This window comes from Electrophorus electricus, chromosome 13 (assembly GCF_013358815.1).
Source record: "Electrophorus electricus isolate fEleEle1 chromosome 13, fEleEle1.pri, whole genome shotgun sequence".
Lineage (NCBI taxonomy): Eukaryota > Metazoa > Chordata > Actinopteri > Gymnotiformes > Gymnotidae > Electrophorus > Electrophorus electricus.
The window spans coordinates 3,954,508-3,974,784 of NC_049547.1; the positions used below are offsets into that span (position 1 = coordinate 3,954,508).

Sequence of the window (20,277 nt, forward strand, 5' to 3'; positions counted from 1 at the left end):
ACTTTCGGAAAAGATCGCACTTTTTAGGGGGGGCGATAACAGGATGCTCACTTTCCTTTGTGAACATGGACTATGTAAGCTTTTGAGGCAACTTAAACGTGAACGGAGCATTTCTGTTGCTATATGTTCTCTGCAGGTTTCAATATTTAATAAGCCAACTGTGGTGTAAACTCGGATGTATCGTGTGTCAAGCTGAAAAGCTGCTTGGTGTTAAGTGTTATTTCTGGCAAGAGAAGTGTGAATGTGAAGAAATGGATCTACACAACACGTATATGGTATAACTCTTAAGAAGGTGCACTGTATTCAGGGAGCAGTACCGTTGTAGAACTCCAGTCATCTCTGAACAATTCTCCATTTATGTAAGAGCGTTTCCTTACAAAAAGGATATGCTGTACATGGCAAATTCATTATAACAAGCATCAATAAACACCAGAGGCCCAAAATGCACCACTGTACAATAATGCCTCCATGTTTTCATTTACATATTCACAAAAGAGAAACAACTTATTTTAATTACATCATAGAAGCATAGATGCAATACTTGTGAAAAAGTAGAAAAAGAGCATATTCCGTCATCTTTATCAATAAGTTAAACGCCGACGGCGTCAGGGCAGGACGGACTAATGGAAATGAGTACAAGCATCCAATCCAACACAAACAAAAGCAAAAATAATAGTACTGAAAGAAACCACCAATCTTTTTTCTTTTCTTTTTTTTTCTGAGCAGTTATTACATGTTAGAAAATAATGCAAGAGGCAAACATGTCTGGCCACGTTTTCCTCCTTGGGCTCATGAGCAAGCTGTAACAAGAAACATTTCAATTTCTTTGTTTTATCAATGTTTAACTAAAAAGCAAATGATTACATTTGGTTAAAAAAATAACAAGACTTGTAATAATAATAATAATAATAATAATCAGAAGTAGCAATATATGGTAAATATTGAACACAGTCCTGTACAGTCAGGTCAGTTCCATCATTGGCCAAAGCCTGTTCTAGCCCATAAGGCTTTGTTTTTGTTTCAAGTCTTTAAGCGACCCAAGCCCTAACAGAGCCCTAGTTGAGCACAGATCCTCTCCTAGATCCTTCAACACTGAGGGCTGGAATACCACCTCTCTATGCACCTGCAGATTAAAAGACAAAAAAAAAAAAAAAAAAAGATGTAAATCTGTGGGTTTTTTTATCCTTCTTTTTTAAACATGTTTTTACACAACACAGCCAACAGTCATAGGACATAGTTTAAGCAAACAAAGTAAACATCAACTTGACAATTAAGGAGTTGAGTGCACTGTAAACTAGCTGTACCTGTTCTGCATTCTGAAGCACAGTTGGGAGAGACCACAAAGGGGGTCAGTCAAGTTCATGAACCTCATTGTCCTGCATGGCAGGGGGTGGGCGGCCCTGCTCGGACAAACGCTTGGACATGATGTCCCACTGGGGGCCCAGCGCTTTGGGTTTGGATCCTGTACAAGGCAAGGGCAGAATGAGATGGAAGGGTAGAAATTAACTCACAAATCCCATCACATACACAGGTCTCACAGAGTCGCCCAATCCCACAAAACGGAAGCTGCCTCAGTATCCAGAGAAAGAAGCCTTTTCACCTAGGCAACTGGACTGGAGCTGAATTCCCATCTCTGCAGTATATGGTCATTATAAGCTGCCCAATGTTTCCCCCTGTTGGCTGTACAAGTAACTGCACACGTTTACACATCACGCGCCTTCTGTAGTTACTTTTTTGTCTGAAAACTTCAAATGCAGCACATTTACAGACAGCCGTACATGGAGATTTAACGGTGATCAATGCTCAGAAGGCAATTGTAATAAGAGTATTAAATCCCAGAAGCAGAGATAAATCTGATAAATGAGAGCGAGAGAAGTAAGAGGAGCAGTGCTTCTCAGAGCTAAATGGTGCCATGCTCATCAGGGAATTATATAACCATGGAACATTGGTTTCCTTCCAGATCCTTGGATAGAGTTTATAGGTTAGCGTAACAAAAACGTGACAACACGTAGGTTTCCTGACAGTAGTACAACAAGCATGCAGACAGTGTCCATGTGCGTGGTGAGCTTTGATCAGGCGTACTCGTGTATGACTGAAAATGTCTGAGTGTTGGATGGTGCGTGTCTCTCTTCAGGGCCTGATCCTTGTGAGTCATTGCTGATCTGTTACCATGACAACACTGACAGCCATTCAGAGATTAGAGATAGACAGTGCAGTGTGTGTGTGTGCGCGCGCGCGCGCGCGCGAGTGCGTGCGGATGTTTGTGTGAGAACGAGAGAGTGACAGAGTAAGAGAGTGAGAGATAAAGACAGAGAGAGGAAGAGATGGGGGAGTGGATGGGGTTAGGAAAAAAAAAACAAAAAAAAAAAAACACCCCAAAAAACAAGTAGCAACACAACTGTGCAAGACAAAGAGCACCATGTAAAAGCAAGAGAGCCACGTAAAACACTTGACAGAAAGGCAATCAGACATTTTAATCCCGAGTATACATCCTATAATATCTCAACCAACAGAACGTATGCGATGACGGAAAGCTCATACGCATAGAAGCCAAGCTAACGGCTCACGATCGTCACGAACAGAAGCGGCGCAGCGAGCCCCCGCCCTGTCCTTCCCTCACCATCCAGGCCGTTGTGCTGCTCATAGGTGCGCTTGCCCAGAATGGTGGGCGAGCCGTTGTTGAGGATGGGTGTGGACTTGATGGGCGTCAGGCTGCCCGTGGATATGGAGGCTCCTCGAGGGGGCTCTGGTTTCGGAGGGCACGGGTGGGCCTCTGGAGGGAGAAGCCAGAGAAACAGGGTCACTGTACTGACTTAGTGGAGCACACAGATGGACTGAGTGGGACTGGTTTACCAGAGTGTTTTAGAATAGATACTCTGAGCTTAGCAATATCTAGACTGTTCGCAGGCACCGAGAGGGAATATATACTGTACATTCAAATGAAGGGGGGGGGGAAACAAAACCAAGCGAGAGTACAGATGTCACCTCCACCCACCCAGATATCTAACCACAGACTCCAGAGGCTTCCGTACTGCCTGCTTCAAAGATATGGGTTTTTTGGACATATCTGGCAACCGCACTGCGCCTACAAAACACACAACAAGTATACTGTGAAATTTCACAGCATTTCAGCATAACGCAGAGCGAAGACAGAAGAATCCCGTGCACAATGGAAGAATTTTTCTGCAGAGCAGAATGCAAATGCTACCATTAACCTCCAGCTGTTTTGTCTAGAAACTGCATTGGTACCGCTTACAAGACTGTGAAGCCGTGCCAGGTGGACGGTGAAGGGGCAGGCGCGCGCTCACTCACACTCCGCTTTGATGGCCGTCGTATTGACAGGAGTGTAGGGATGGCGGGCCAGGTAGCGGGCGCGGAGCAGGTCCTGGCACACGCGCCGGGCCATGCGGGTCAGCTGGGTGGTCTGCAGATAGAATGCCTGCCTAGTCTTCACTGCGAACTTCGGACTTCCACTGTGTCTCACCGGCACACCGTGAGGACTCTGCCGACCGGACAGAGGATGCAGGTTGCCAGTGATTGCAGCAATGCAGGTGGTATAAGACCGTGGGTTAAATTCAGAAAACGTACGGCCAGATGGAAACGTGCAGTTAACATCCATTAGCTGTGCGGTAGCATGTTGCCTCAATTATAAATCTGGACCACTGGCATATTTAACGTTTGTGTAATATAAGGCGCTACCCAATTTTGACCCCATTTGCATACATTAGCTATTCATAAAAGAACACCTCTCTGCAAGAAATACCCCCCAAACCTGCCCAACAGTGACTGCCCTGGTAAGGCACAAGTGTGGATTGGATGTTTTTTCTCCAACAACATTTGGTCACACGTGCAAGTCACCAACACAGTTCTTCACGCGCACCACATTTAGCTGATTGACAATTTTCTTTAAAAGGAATATTTTTGGTCAATTTGGAGTGAGCATGATGGCAAACTTTTCTTCATACACATACTGTTGTAGTTGCAGTCCCTGACTTGCTGGAGCAGGATCTCAGAATGTCATGAACCTTTGCCATAAGAAATGCAAATTCAGGTGTTATAAGACTATAAATAAATATAGACAGATTTTTCTGCTGTGCCATGATTTAGAAGTGGTATTGAATACAACAACTCAGTGCAACCACGCAGTTCCCATCTTGGTGAAAGAAATGCTTGACATTTTTATGTAATTGGCTGTTTTCAGCATGCCACTGGTCTGACAACTGGGGTTAGCCCATCACCAGTCTGTTGGTGTGGGTCTGTTTAGCCTCAGTTACATGTCAATCGGTTTGATCAGCTTTCACCTCAGCAGCGTTGACAACAGTGCACTAATCATTGCCGTGGTAACTTTATGCATAGGAATTGGGCCCAGTTTCTCTTATCCCTCAGTCTTTTGGGACCTGCCAGACGGTGAGTCTCAAACCTTGCTTCCAGGGTGTTAGCTGACCTATTAAAAAGTTGGTAATCTGCTATGGCAACACGTTTCAAGTTCCACTAACTGGCCTTGAAGTCTCTGAGTGCACTGTGAAAAAAAGAGTGAGGAAACTCAGGAACCGAGCACAAGAAGGTAAACTAGCATGAGATCCCCTTCCATCAGAGAGCGCCCTCTGCTGGACAAGTCACACGTCCAGCAGAGGTGAAAGTCACACCCACCACGTTACTGCGGTTGGGCCCGGGCCGCTCTCCGTCCAGTCTCGTAGGCATTTTCAAGCCGCCATACTTCTTCCAGTAGGTCCAGCAGGAGGCGCATAACCTACACTGCATGTTTGACGGCCCCCATGAGTACCACTGATAAGAGTTTGTGGCTGGACACACACAAACAAACACACGCAATTGACACACAGAGGAGAGAGAGAGAGAGAGAGAGAGAGAGAGAGAGAGACAAAGGAGAGAAGACGCTGTAAGAATTCTCTTCAGTACCTACTCCTTTCTCCATAAACTATTCAAACCATCACCCAAAACTAGGGCCAGCGAGAGGGTGTCGCTGGTACGCTGCAGGGAAGAGACTCACTGTAGCAGCTCTCGCAAGCACGGCCCAGCCCAGGCGGCTGGCCTGCTGTCCCCGGCGCCACCCCGGCACCATTCACCAGTCCCGGCTTCACGCTGTTCGCACTCAGCTGGTTGGGGTTTGGCTTGTTGCTGCAGGCACAGGACATGGTCACAGAGGGCAGCAAGGATTACACTTGATCAAAAGAGCGACTTAGTCAAGCTTAGGGTGCACCTCTGGCAAATCCCCTGGCCTGCACACAGCGGCACTCACTAGTTAGGGATGTAGACTTGCTTCAGCTTGCTCTCAGCCTCAGCTGCTTTTAACCGCTTCTGTACCAGGAAGGAGAGGCAGGGTGTCACTTGGTGGATCGTGGTCATTGTTTCCTAGCAGTGGTGTCTGTGTGGCTTAATGACTTGATTTGCAAGAGACGTTCGACAGAGAGCCATACCTGCTGAACATATCTGTCTGTAGTTTTCCACATGTAGTAGTACTCGATTATGCTAGTCAGAGACTTCCAGGGCAACTGAAACAAACAGCATTCAGACATGCTTTCAGTGCAAGCTGAAATAACGTATCAGGGCGGCTTGTTCGCATTCTGCAATGAAATGCACATTCGGGGACAAATGTGCTACATGGTTTCTAAACACAGTGTTTTAAACTGGGCAATCTATTAAACCTTTGCTGCAGCATTACAGAAGCGAAATCTGAAGCAGAAAACCACTTCTTAGTCTTCCTTTGTCTGGTTAAATAAGATGGCTTTACTTTTTCTGTAAAAGTGGGTGTGAGTATTTTCCATGAGTGGCTCCTCCCTGTCTACGAGAGTTGGGTTGTCTGGGTTAAATCCCTGCACTACCAAATCGCACATACATAAAGTCACCAGCAGGTGGCAGAGTTAAACATGCACTTCCGCACTGAGACACACTACCGCAAATGGCAATTTATTTCTACACCATCTAGGTTATTACAACGATTTTATTCACAGTAAAAATTGCTTTTACTGTTTTCCAGGTTGGCCGGCTCATGTTATCTGTATTTCATTTGTGTCACGCATCTCCTACTCAAACTCTCTCTTCGGTTGACTGGACTCACAAAGTCCTGCTGGATGTCGGCGAAGTCTTTGCCGTATTTCTCCAGCGCCTCCTCGAACAGGTTGGCCTCGGAGGCGCTCCACTCCTCCATCTCATCGCGGCAGAGCACAGGCCCGCCCTGAGGCACCAGCGCCGCGATGGCTCGCGTCATGTCGTAGCCGTTCTTGTGTAGCGTATCCATGGCATGGAACTGGGGAGGCAAGGCAAAGACTCCTTCTCAGGGCCTCTGGTCCTTCACACCACACCAGGGCTGAGGTTATTTTTTAAAAATGTTGCCACTGCATGCCATTTGCATTTGCACAGTCATAACACACTTGCCGAAAAAGCCCTGAATGTACGTGAGCACCCATCCAATGTGATTTATCGGAAGCATGACAGACCACTCAGCAAAAACCGGCGAGCTTCATTAAATGGGCGTACAGTGCAAACAGGCAGGAAGGTCTGCCCGAGGTACAGCCAACAGGCTGCTCAGTACCTCTGCCCTTTGCTATTAACTAAATGTGTAAGACAAAAATTAATTGTGTACAAATTGTGGTTTCCAGCCTTGACATCACACGTCAAAGGACATGTGAAAACTCACAAGGCAACACACCCCTTGTGTAGAGTGCGTGTTTTGTAGTAGCCGAACACAGTTGCACGGTCCATCATTCTTCTTTCTGTTACATTAAAAAGCTCGCGATGTATTGTCTGGTGCGACAGCTGTCATACAATGAGGGCAGCAGTAACATTTTGCACAAAGACGTGCATCTCCCTCCCTTTCCTTTATCAAACTAAACACGTCTGTAAAAAATTCATTTGCATTTCCTCCATGTAATACCACTATGCCAACAGCAACAGCTGCACTTAAGACTTAAAGGATGTTTACTACAGGTTTAACAACAACAGCAATCAGCAAAAGTTGTCATGAAGCCATCATGAAAATCAGTCATGTTAATGACAAAAATCCCCAAACCACAACACAAGTCTGCCAAACTCCATATAAATCAGTCACACATGGTCACGTGACAAATTTCGCAGACAACTTTTGGTCTAGAAAATAATCTCATTTCACACCGGCATCCCCTACACAGCCCGAGGCAGCGCGCGTGTGCTTATGCATATGTTGTGCTTCCTGTAGTGTATGTTTTATAGATGAGCAGCAGGCAGAAAGGGCTGTGGGTGAGCAGCTCTCCTCAGCTGGGACTCCACGGGGGCCCAGAGGGAGAACCAGGCCTGCAACCTGCTTCCATTCAGCCCAGAACACAATGTGACTTCAGCTCTCCGCCAGGAAGCCGTTGCTAAGGATTGGGTCCTGAAATGCTTTTTTTTTTTTTTTTTTTTCCTTTTTAAAGAAGGTTGAAGGCAAGACCCAAAATATTAGCCTAAATATAAACGATACTCACAGGCAGCACTACAGAAGCCAGCAGTGAAAGTGCCACACATATAGAACACGAGACATTTCTGCGAGTGATATTCATTCATTTAAAAAGCTTAAAAGTCTTCTTTAAATACCCATAGTGCTGCAACACCATGACTAATCCAGCATGGTCAATCAGCAAGGCACTGCTGATTATTAGAGCGAGCGAGAGCACGTGTGCGGTGTGAAGTGGCGCTGTGGCAGGATGTCACGTGTAGCGAGGGCGCGGGTGGGTGTGGGTGGTGCCGTACCAGCGTGATGTCCCTGGAGGCTGCCGCAGCACTCATGTGCAAGCTGGGCTGCCGAACAGAACTACTGCAGTCCAGAGCCCGCGCAAACGTCCCCACAGACCTGCCCACAGAGCGCGGGGGGGGACAGAAGAGAGAGAGAGAGAGAGAGAGAAAGAAAAAAAAAGTGAGGGTTAGAGCTTCAAAGAACATGAGAGATGGAAAGAGGGAGAGAGACAAGACAAAGGAGGGACGAGGGGGGAAAAAAATGAACAAGCTCGGTACGTGGTTCCCATGAAACAGCTGCTTATGTTCATGAGGTCTTTCAGTTGTCACTGTGCTGGACGCTCCAGCCCTAAAGCGTCCATGGAGGAGAAAGTGGGGTCCTCGAGACCTCCCTTACCGAGCCACGACGAGGAACTGGTCGATCTGCTTCTCTGTGACGGGGCTGCTGGGATCCCACACCTTCTCCTCCAGTTTGGCCTGCTCCCGGCCATCCTCCTCACCTGATACAGCGGGGGTCACAAAGACAGCAGTCAGCATAAGAGCAAGCTGGAGGTCGAGATAAGCCCCTCCCCCTCGCTCCTACTAAAGAGAAACCCGTGAGTGGTAAAGCTGAAATCTCGTCTCCACCTCAGGCTATTTATCTGTGTCCGTCAGACCTCTCAATGAGCCGGACTGAATACATAAAGCATTAGCAGCCACATAAAATGTTCAGGTTTGAAAAAGGTAAGGACAGAATGTGCCTGTTCCAGAGCTGCCTTCACCCTGTTACAGGATTGCAGACAGTAGATAGAGACCTGAATAAATGAGAGAGCGCATGAGAGAGAAGAAAGAAGGGGGGGAGGAAAAGAGAAAGAGACTGAAGAGAGAGAGAGAGAGAGAGAGAGAGAAAACCACAACTAAGATAGAGAAGGCACAAGCCCTATCCCTGGCCTGGGTTTGACACTGAATGCCCAGTGGTGGTATGTTTTAGACTGTGAAGTAGGCATGAAAGTCCATCAGCGCTTGGCCAAGGCTGCGCTGAGGCAGTTCAAAAGGTAGGCCTACCCTCTTTGAGGAGATCGGCGATTTCTGCCTGGTACTTATTTCCCACTCTGATCTCTCCCTTATCAGCCAGCAGGGTCTTCTGCTGAGGGTCATACACCAGTGAGTAGAAAAACGCATCCTGTAGCCCCCCCACAACAGAAAAACACAGAAAACAAGTCAGACACACAGCCTAGGTATATTGATAGAGACCTGTGTGTGTGTTGGGTGGGAGTGCTTGACAGTGAGTGGAGTCTCCAGTCTCCTCATTACTAAATGCGTAGAGAACATTCTGGGTCAACACACTGAATTATTCATTCAGAATGGTGCTCAAAACTAGCTCTCATACACAAGCACACACAAACATCCGTCATGGGTCTCTATCTTGTAAAAGCAACACACACACACAAACGAGATCTTGATGCGCACACACAGACTCAATATTGTACATGAACACACAATACACTTCTCTCACCTCTCTGTCAAGGTAGGATTTGAGGGTCTCTGTCTCATTCAGAAGGGTCACACAGCACTTTCCCCTGAAATCAAGCACAGGCGCGCACACACACACACACACACACACACACACACACACACACACACACACACACACACACACACACACACACACACACACACACACACACACACACACACACACACACACACACACACACACACCTCAGCCAAACCTTACCAAAAAAAAAAAAAAAACAGTATTTGGCTGTAGTTTGCAGCATTGTCAGAGGCCTTTCAAAATGGCATGAATCATAAGGATGCAATTTAAGCAGATGTGGGATGAGGCATGTGTGTCAGATGGCCAAAGACAGCAGTGAGGGTGAGCCCTGCAGCCAGCCTCTGTGCAGAGCCAGAGCGAGGCAACTGTGCCTTTTAAAAAGACGGAGAAATGCATTGACTGGGTCCTGAGAGCACTCTGAAAATGTCGAGAGTTCGAGTCAGCATTAGCGGTCAGTCTAATTCCACACGACTTGCTTCCCAAGGTCCGTTCAGTGAACTGACCCCATCATTGCCAGAGTTGTCACTTTACACTTCAAGGCTGTTTATACAGCGTCTGACGTTCAGAAAAACCTCGGTGCGCCCGGCTGTCGCTGCTGCAACTCTCTCCCACGCGCAGGACAGGTTCTCAGGACTGTCCGGGATCAAAGAATTCCCCAAAAAAACCCTGAATGGTGCCGTGAGACACCGGAGTTGCAGAGAGGTCCAGGAGGGCGCTAGAGCTCCTACCTGATGTGCGTAGCTGGCAGAGACTCCAGCTGTCTTGAGAGGAAGAGCTCTCTGTGTCTCAGCTGGTGCTTCTGTTTCTCAGGGAGGTCCATCATCTCAGGATTTTCCATCTCCTCTTCCAGCTCGCCTGAGGATCAAAAGGCCAAAAGGTCAAAACACAGCTTTGTTGAAACATCTTTGGACAAGTACTGAGGGTAAGTGTTAAAAAGATGAGTCAACCAGCCGATTTTGTTAATTAATTCTACTGTGACCCAAGACGCAAAGCCATGTGGATAAAGTTCAGCTGAAGGGACAGACAGGATCATTGATGCAAAGCAACACTGTGACATTGTAACCCTGTTGTATTATATTTCCTAAAAATGCCACCTAATGGAAAATTGACTGATTGCTAACCATGACTGAGTGACAATCCAATACCATGAGGTGCATCACATCTAAAGACACACTTCGTCCGCTTAAGCTTTGTTACAACAGAAAAGCATAAGAATTACACAGCTAATGTGCACTTAAATCAACAACGTACTAATATAATAGAGAATATTCAAAGAAATTGGAGTATTACAGATTTGCAGCCAGAAACTAACTCAAACCAACCACTCTGCTCTAAAGAGAATGAATACGTAAGAATGGCTGTGTAAAAGAAATGATAAAAACTTGGACCGTGTCCCCAGAGGTGGCAGTCTCCTCATTCAGTTTACATCCTCCATCCCCACTCCCAGCCATCGCTGCTTTTCGGAAGCGCGAGAAGAAAATTCTTCCCTCACCAAATCCTACATATATGTGGTGTATGGAGTGAGAGAGCGAGAGAGAGGCCAGCAAGTGTGCGCCAATTCATTTGGAGTTTCATTAGAAAGAGAGGTAGACCGACAGCAAGAGAAAGACAGAATCCTAGACATAAACAGAGAGGAGAGCGTGAGCAAAAGTAAGAGAGAACAAAAGCAATCGAGGGATTTTCGGTTGGGGGGGTGGTAAGGTGTGTCTTAAATCAATACATATTCCCTCCTCTTCTTCAACCACCCTAGTATTCTGTGCACATACTTGCAAACACACACACGCACTCTTTCTGTTCCTCTCGTGTTCAATTCCATCTTCCTTTGCAAGACACAAACACCACCATACACACAAACATGTGCCAAGTTACAGAACTCCCCAGCCATTGCATCCAGTGGGCAAGTAAGTGGTTTGTTATAGTTATAACTGTGTGCTGATATTCACCATAGAGAAGCATGAAGGGGAGAGAGAGAGAGAGAGAATGAATGGAATAAGAGAGATTAAGATGGCAGAGTGATGGGAGATGCAGAGCCCCCTGGCTATGAATGGTCCATCGTGTCCTTGAGAGAGCTGGAGAGATGAGAAGAACTCGCTTACCTACAGCCTCAGTCTTCAAAACACACACAGAGAGAGAGAGAGAGAGAGAGAGAGAGAGAGAGAGAGAGAGAGAGAGAGAGAGAGAGAGAGAGAGAGAGACAGAGAGAGAGAGAGAGAGAGAGAGAGAGAGAGACAGAGAGAGAGAGAGAGAGAGATGGGGGGGTAGAAGGGACAGGTGGTAGGAGAGGTAGAAGAGAGGAGATAGGAGCTAGAGAAAGAGAACAGAACACCGCAGCCAATCTACTGGTACTGCACCCAGCCTATACTCTCCACAAATTGCCTCTCCATCTCACCTGTCCCAAGCGATTATCAATTATTGATGAACGAGTTGCCTTACCAAGAAGGGAGAGGAGAGGAGAGGAAGAGGGGGCCTGCTCCCCGACTCAGGAGCCAGGGACGAAGAGGGCTCATGAGAGCGAGGAGGAAGAGGAACAGATGGAGGATTCATCCTTCGGTTGCACATGCACAAACGCAAGCAGAACAGCGCATCACGAAGCCGTTTATAGAGAGGCCTTTCATCTGTGGGTAACTGGTCACACATCCCTCCGACAGACAGACACACAAATAAATACACTCAACCACATAGTCCAGGGATGTCAAACTCATGTCCCGGACTGACAGAGCATTGCACGTTTAACATCATCTATGCTCCGACTTCTAAAACCGGCCTGGTAAGCTGCCGGGTTAAATCAGGTGTGTTCTAGCAGGGTAAACATCAAATCCCGCAGCGTGGTGGGCCTCGGCACCTGAGAGCGACAACCCTGAGGCAGCCTGACCTTACACAAAACATCATCGTATGCCATCATGATAAAGTCCTCTTTCGTGTATGCCATTATAATAAAGTCCCCCCAATATCAGATCATCAAGCAATCACAACATGCAGACATAAAGACTGCTGACAGTATGGAAAGAGAGCAGTGGGAACTTCAGTGAGTCATTCTGTTTCTGGTGCTCCTGTGGGACGTGTCTATTTGCCTATACCATCTCAAGAAGCACGTATCAAAAAAACTGTGCACGCATACACACACACACACAACACACACACACACACACACACTCATTCTGAAAGTCGTGACTCAAAGCTTTTTGTCTTCGAACAGAGAGGTGGAGCATGAGACAGAGTGCAATCTGCGAGTCAGGGCGAGGCAGCTGTGGAAGGAGTGGTCAGTTCAGCGCGAGGCCACGGCTCTTGCACTCTTGCACTTTGAACACATGACGGCGGAGACGCGGTGCAGGTCCCAAAACCGCACGCCCCGGCAAGGAGGAGCCAGCGTCACAGAGAGCAAAAATATTTAATGTGCGAGTCACCACAAAGACAGACACATACACACTCAAGAGTCTCACACAGCCGACTGACAACGGGCAACTTCGAGGGCAGGACGAGAAAAGTTTACGCGGAACAACCTCAGCCTGACTGAGTCAGTGAGGGTCAGATGGCTCAGAAAAAAAAGCAGGCGGGGGCTCGGGCTCACACAAGAAGCCGCGCTCCCGCCCAACTCCCTCTGCGGTCGTAGGAGCGCCATCTCTCCTAAAGCCACTGCCTCCGTGCCCTTTATCATCACCGCACTTCTCCTCCTACTCCCCGCGCGCCGCTCTGCTCTTCCTTTCTGCTGTGCGTCTTCGCGCTCCGTTTAATTTCTCCCCTGCTATCCTCATCTCTCCTTTCCTCTCCGGAGCGCGGTCAGGATGTAGACCGCGCCCGTGTGGTCCGTAGCCATTCCTGCTCTGCATTTTTCACATATTGCAAATGTCTGAGAATCCACGAAGAGACTGCTGGCAGTGCAAAGAGGCCCACAAACCCTCCACGCCCCCATGCCCCCACTGCACATGCGCTCAAACTTTCTCCTAGCTGCTTCTGTGTGGTCCACTTGAACAAACAGTCCCACTGCCTCACCTTCAGACTTCATGGTGCAGTGTGGGCTAAAGCTGTACCTCTCATGCACACATGTTCTACCTCTTTTTCTCTTCTCCTACACACACACACACACACACATCTTCTAAATTCAAACATTGGCATCCTGCTTTCACACCAGTGCTGCTGACAACCACACACACACACACACACACACCATGCCTAACCGCCACACGTATGAACCACACACTGACAATTCTATGGCTCGATGGCAGCCATTTTGGGGACAGGACAGATTGGATATTCTCAATCAGCTCACAGCTACAACCATGCCACTCCAACATAGTTCACACTGTGTACGTCAGGCCAAGGGTATGTATAGATGTACCCACTGCAGTTTGACTATACCATCAGCTATGTAAAAGCACAATAGTATGTAAATACCTTTAAAGAAGAATAAAAGCCACTGACAGCTACTGTACCTAACTATAACAGCTCCTGTTACTAGAACAGCTACCCCTTGGAAACAATGGTGGGTGTATTGTAATCTAAGAAAGAAAGACAAAACAAAACACACAAAATTCCAAAAACAGCTAAAACAGCACAGTCAGCAGTTTGGAGGTGATGCAATGAAGATCCTTGGACTCTAGTGAGGCGCACAATGCATAACTCCCTCTACTCATCAGACCACAGAGCCAAAGCTACAGAAAACACCCTTACACACACCCCCCCCCCCCCACACACACACACACCCACACCCACACACACACACACACACATGGAATGCAGTCTGGGAGTAAAAGTGGACAGGGGCATGTTAGAGTCTTGGTCCTTTTTGAAACCCAATGCTAAATGTCTGCTGTCTGAAGCGTCCCTGCCCATGTGAACTATGGGGAACACAGAACACCGGTAGCCTCGGTACTTACGTGCATGTTTGTCTGCTAGGGCGATGAGCGTGGCGGAGATGTCCCTGCGTCTGTAGAAACATACTACTTTGGCCTCCACGTTCCCATTCGCTGTCTGCAAACAGGAGTCATAGTTGTCACAGCAACAGCAATACCTGATCACCAATCAACTCTGCGTAAATCCCAGACGTGCGGACGACATGGCTAGAGGCGGAAGGGACAGGGTGCTGGACGTAGAGGCAGCAGGCAAGAGGAGGGAAAGATGTGCAGGAAGTGCGGGAGTGGTTACGGAAGAAGGAAGAACGAAAGCTGCAGCACTGTTGCTGGCATCGGAGGCAGGCAGAAAGCATGACGTACAAAAGCAGTCAACTAATTTTTTTGGAGACGGTCTGGCAACACACACACCATCCCCCCCTTCTCCCATGCACACGCAGGCACTCGCATCACTCACCTTGTTGAGTTCCTCTATTCTCCTGATCAGTAGCGGGTTACTGGAGGAGTTCTCAAAGTAAACATAGTCTGCAAGGAGGGAGAGAGAGCAGACATCAGTGTGCGCGCACAGCCGGAGCGCCAGTGCCGAGATGACAGCCTGCTGGTGGCATGCTGAGAGCTGCAAGCCATTTTCAACGCTCGCCTCAGAGTCCCGAGAGCGTTTCCAATCATCATTAAAACGTGCACGGCGGCGCAGACCTCTCAGAGTACAAGGCGGGGCCAAAGCGAGGGGATTTCCAGTTCAGATACCAGCAGCGCAACACGTGCCACCAGGGGCCGCCAAGCAGGCCATGGTCATTAAGGCATCCAGCAATGCGTGGACACAGGCCAATGATCCACTGGTTGGTTTCATACACATCTAAACACTTTCTAGATGGGCTATACAGATAAACATTGGGAACGTACCTAATACACTGGGACCCGCCAAATACATGGGACCAAAAAAGGCCACATTAAAAAAATTCTCACAAAACAATCAAAGCCCGGCCTGCTCAGTTACTCTACACATCTGATCTGAAACCTCTGAACCACTAGGACCCAATTTTAGCCTATTTTATTCATATCCTTTTGCTTCTGTCCCTTTATTGATCCTTATTCTTATTCTCATTGCTCTTGGCCAGGCTCCAGGCTGAGTGGGCCGAGCGCAGGCTCATGGCTCAGCGGGGCGTCCCTGCAGGCCTCCGGCTTGGTGGGGTGCCTGGTCTTAGCCCTGCTTGTGCCACGGCCTTTGGCAGATTACACCCCACACATGGTGGGCTGTGTGCACCGTCTCAGCATTAATCACCCCACCCCACCCCACTCCATCCACCCCGGAGAGAGAGAACGAGGGGTCCGGGGACTCAGCCAATCGCACGTATCCAAACACACCGCCTGCTTGGCTCATGGGCCTGATGAGTCTTTTTATTCAGCCGAGTAGAAAGACTGAGTAGAAAGACAGCCAGCATCGAAGATGTTATGCGGTGAATAGGAATGTAAGCGAGCTCTATACAGGTCTGTACAGCGTGCTCTATGACTGCCAAATCAATCAGATCTCTGAAGCATTAGGACTCAGTTTGGTTAGCTCCCTCGATCAGCTAAAAGGCCTGTAAGCACGTGGGCTGCTATCCAAACACAGCCAGTGTGATCCACTTCCAAAGAGGAAAAAAAAAAACAAGGAGACATACTGACCAACGCGCTCAGTTTCAGCCCGTATATCCACTAGGAGTGCATTATGGTTAAACATTCTCTGTACAAATACACCATACAACAAACGAGGACATGTGTACGCACACACGCGCATGCACGCACATTGCCTGTTTCGTCTCAGATGGCCATCCCACGTGCATGTCTGAGAGACTGGGACACTGTGCAGACCGCACCTCTTTTTTAATAAGCACAAGTTCTAACTGAGGCGTCCCGGACCTGGGCAAAATCCGGCATGGAGTAGCGCCAGTTGGAGCTTCGTCACGGCCCACGTGGAAGACCCAGAGGCAATACCACTCTGTCTCATGGCTCATCATGCCAGCCCGCCTGCCTGCTGCCTGCTTGCACCCATAGCACTGACTGCCCCCACCCCCCCAACCCCATCTTGCACCACCAATCAGCAAGCTGTACAGTCTGTGACATCACAGTGCAGTTAAATTTCCTGTGATCCAATCCGTGCATGTTTCTGAGTCCTACTGAGAGAGAGAGAGAGAGAGAGAGACACACGAGTGGAACCTAACCAGGCCAGAGGTGTGGAGTACAGGGAGAGGAAAAAGCAAAAGACAGACAGGCAAGAGAAGAGAAACAAGGAAGAACTGGACAGTTTGGTAGGAAGCGAGAATTTAAGTCAACAACACATTCCCCATTGAAAAGAAGAGAGACACAGCAAAGAGGCACAATAAGAGGAGAGAGGGAGAAAGGAAAAGAGCAATGGAGCAAAACAGACAGAATATAAGAAACACACAGCTTTCCTGACCCAGCTACAGAGGCCAAAGCCTGTGCAAGTCTAAGTGCAGAGAGTGCATTCAATCCCTACCTCAGGACATTCAGACTGGGACCCATGGGACATCCGTTACTATGGCAATATCAGTCCATTTAAGCTTATGTTCCCAGCACAGACACACACAGACAGACACGCACACAAACACACAGAGCTTCTCTTAATTTGTCTACTTTTAAACCTTATTCTTGAACTCCACCAGATGAGCTTGCTACATCTCTCCTCAGAAACAACTTTCTCTTGGTTAACCATGTCCATGTAGGAGCAGGGTATTTAGCCTTATACAGCACTGTATTTCACACACGCATGGACCAAATAGCTTATTAAGAGTCTCAGCCTGCCGAATAAACATTGAATAAATGATAAAGAGGCTGTTTCAACCGCCAATCACCCAAGTGTACAGTCGAGATAACCACAGTTAGGGAGGAGATGGGGACTACAGGCACTGGGCAGAGTATCCTGGCCTGATGCTTCTCTTGGCAGCCAATAGCCTACAATTTCTCACGCAGCATGCCAGTCATCACCCTAGCACTTACACTTAATCAGAATACAAATCCCAACGCACACCGCTTCGCATGGGCCCTGGAACACCCTGGCTGCCATATGACTGGATCACCCCCATGGGACGTTTAACAATGGATTTTTCTTCCTAAACAAGACAATCCAACGCACTTCGCCATGGAGCGCCTCAAAGTAACAGCAACTCCTCTGCAGTTCAGAGAGAGTGCAACGTATAAAACAATGAACCCCAGGCTAAAGTCACTGAATGTGCGATTAACAGCTGATGGTGTAGATGGAGAGGCAGCGGAGGTAGCAAGGTGCACCACTTTTGAGATATTCATGCTCCTCAGTGTGCGGAGGGGCAGCACAGTTCAAGGCGCCTCAAGTACAGGATGGATCATCAGTGACTGCGATGCCAGCCCACTGGCCATGTGGCCTTGCCCTTGTGGCATACGATCCTTTCCATCTGATCTGCGGTTGAGTGCAGTGGTCTGCTCCCCCCCCCCCCCCCCCCCCAACTCCTAGATTTACTTTGCACGTTCAGGTCAGCTCACAAGTCTGGGGAGGGGATGGTGCCAATGGCGCCAAGGCAGCACGGTGAGGTCCGTAAGAGGAAATTCCGCGAGGCTACCTTTGGTAGCAGGCTGGGGAGACAAAGAAGAAAAGGGAGCACTCAAGCAGGCTTTGTCTCTCTAATCCGTGAGGCATTGTTTTCCAATGATGGCTCCGCATTCAAACGCAAAGCCTTGCTGTTCACAAGGGGGAAACTGGCTTTGTGCTGCTGATGGTACAATGTCTCAGCTTCACCTTAGGCATCGCCACTAAAAGGGGCGGGGGGTTGGTGGGGAGAGAACTGTGTTGCTGTGACTAGAATCAAGCACTCGCTTCATTGAGGGCTGTACAATTAGATGTGTATTATTCATTATTAGCAATTTCAGGCCCGGAGATATGCTAATCGCAAAAGGCCGCAATTAATGCGTCCATTTAGCGGTACGCCCGCTGCATCAAAATCAGGCGCTCCTGGTGGTAAACAGCATTACCGACAAGGCTTTAAGGAATTGAGCACTAATGTCCAATCTTCACCGGTTCCACAGAGTGTTCTGTCTGAAACCTGACAAGCTGCAGGAATCCCTGCAGTGTGCACCGAGACTATTAAAATGTGCCCTGTATATATCTTAATGGGAAAAAACAAGGATGGAGCGGGAAATTGGCCAATATTGTCCTCACAAATGCTACATCTTCAGCACAGTTCTCAATGCAATTCTCAGTCTCAGGCATTTGCTTGATGTCTGAGAGTCAGCGCATCAGAAAATACGGTCTGATCAGTGACTAGTATAAAATAGCTTCAAGACATTTCGAGGTTAAACCCGACATGCCACTTGGGTCCATGGAAGGTCAAGTGGGAGATAGAAAGCAGCCGTCGATGCAGACCAGGTGCTGCAGTGGTTGGAGGTAAGGCGGACCATGGAGGTTCTCCGCTGGTGTGAAAGCCTGAGGCCATTTTCAAGCTCAGCAGCGACAGATGCAGCAAATGCCATGTGAAGAGTGCAACCGAGATCCTAAAATCTACACCACCACCTTTCCCAAGCCTTCACTCAAAGTCCACGCCTACAGAGGTATGATGTGTCACCGTCGCCACGACAACATTAGACAATATAAAGAGAGGTAAAACACCCGATATTGCCAGGATGGTGCTTTTATGCATGATGATAATGCTCTGGAGTTTGGGGGTCTTTCGTTCCTCGTTCAGGGAGGGGTCGCCAAACTTTGTGTGTCAGTCCTCCTCCTTAACCAAGTCATGATGATGACACACTTATTCAGCAGACTGGAGTAAACATGATGTAGGCCGAATGCGAATTCAAATGCTGTCTCAAGATACGTCTTAACACAGTGGTTCTCCTTCCCAGTTCCTGGGAGCAGCCAATGCTGTACAATTTAGTTCGCTTGGCCTCTACTCAGTCATAACTGATATCACTCCACCTCTGCTAATTAACACGCAATGCATGAGACACACCAAGCAGACACAAAACACTGGGCAGTGTAAGAGGTCCCTCAGGGATGAGGCTGAAAACCACTGTTTTGACTGATATATACTCACACACACAACTAGGTGAACCGTCTTAACCGCCTGTTAATGGTCAGGATATCTGACAGGAATTAAACCAGCGATATTATGGTTTTAAAAAATAAAACAAAAAGCATTTTCACTTCACCATTTAAAACTAGCTCGATGACAGGTTGAAGACCAACCGGTTCTTTTCTTTTATTAATTATCAATTTCCCTATCCAAGGTTGGTCGAACCTAATTTACTAGCTAGGTTGGGTTAGCCGGCTAAATGGACTAACTGGAGATGGCTAGCTAGCCATTTCAGGGACAGGTTAACGCGACCCCACTCCCCAGTTTAGATGAGCTCCGTCGGGTTACAACTCTCCCATGCGTTTCTTCCAGTGATTTAAAAGTCTCAAGCGAGACGTCAAGCGCAGTTCCTGTACCCCTACCCTTCTACACTTCAGGTCAGCTCGCAGTCAGCCATCGAAGCCCAGCAGTCCGAGCACGGTAGTGTGGCATGAGCCAAACTTAACTTTACAACGCTGATAGGGGGTTTGCCCACCGGGCAGAAAACAAACATAGCTTCCCTGCTAAAAGGTAAATGAAACTCCGGCTTGCTACATTGCGCTAACGCAGACGAGTCCGCGCGAAAGTAAAAAAGGGTCCCGAAAACTGGTCTTCGTCTTCCTCTTCATCCTCCACAGTCACCATCATCATCCTCTAGTCACACGGCATAAGGCACTTAAGCTTTAGAAAATAAAGAGGAAGGACGGACCAAGCTGCTAGGCTCACGTGCATGAAAGATATAAACGAGGCGGACCCAGAAGGCACAAAGAATACACGAGACGTGCTCCCTACCTCCGACCCGGTACATATTCGCTGCCATGGCTGGCCCCGGTCCTGGTGTCTCCAGGTAGGGGTTTCTCTCGCCGCCGTCGCTAACGCCGCCGCCGCTGACTGTGTTGGAAAATGGTGGATTGATCAATACGAAGCGGACCAGTCAAGGGATCTTAAAGAGACAGTGCACACATTTATTTTTTTTAATTCTGCCTTTTTCACCGAACAATTAAAAAAGAAAAGAGCTGTGGAAAACCTGCCTAAAAAAATGGGGAGGCGGGGGTACGCCTTCCTAACAAAAAAAAAAAAGCGTTTTGGCCGGTAAGCGACGCCAGCGGTG

General features: G+C 48.1%; 1 protein-coding gene across 2 annotated transcripts; it reads right to left on the bottom strand.

Annotated features, from left to right (window-relative positions):
• Positions 1–271: 271 nt before the first annotated feature.
• On the bottom strand, positions 272–20,277 carry mta1 (metastasis associated 1). Of its 2 annotated transcripts, XM_027027314.2 has the most exons (18): positions 19,959–20,277; positions 14,546–14,613; positions 14,116–14,209; positions 9,970–10,096; positions 9,200–9,263; positions 8,749–8,866; positions 8,102–8,204; positions 7,723–7,822; positions 6,077–6,265; positions 5,436–5,510; positions 5,258–5,316; positions 5,009–5,136; positions 4,651–4,802; positions 3,313–3,502; positions 2,996–3,085; positions 2,621–2,773; positions 1,305–1,462; positions 272–1,123 (listed from the first exon to the last, which is right to left on the bottom strand). In XM_027027314.2, exons 1-17 carry the CDS (start codon positions 19,984–19,986, stop codon positions 1,350–1,352), a joined length of 1,851 nt encoding a protein of 616 aa, XP_026883115.1. In that variant the 5' UTR covers positions 19,987–20,277; the 3' UTR covers positions 272–1,123; positions 1,305–1,349. The 2 variants fall into 2 exon arrangements, with proteins under 2 accessions (XP_026883115.1, XP_026883116.1); XM_027027315.2 differs by lacking the exons at positions 14,116–14,209; positions 14,546–14,613; positions 19,959–20,277 and adding an exon at positions 11,675–11,803.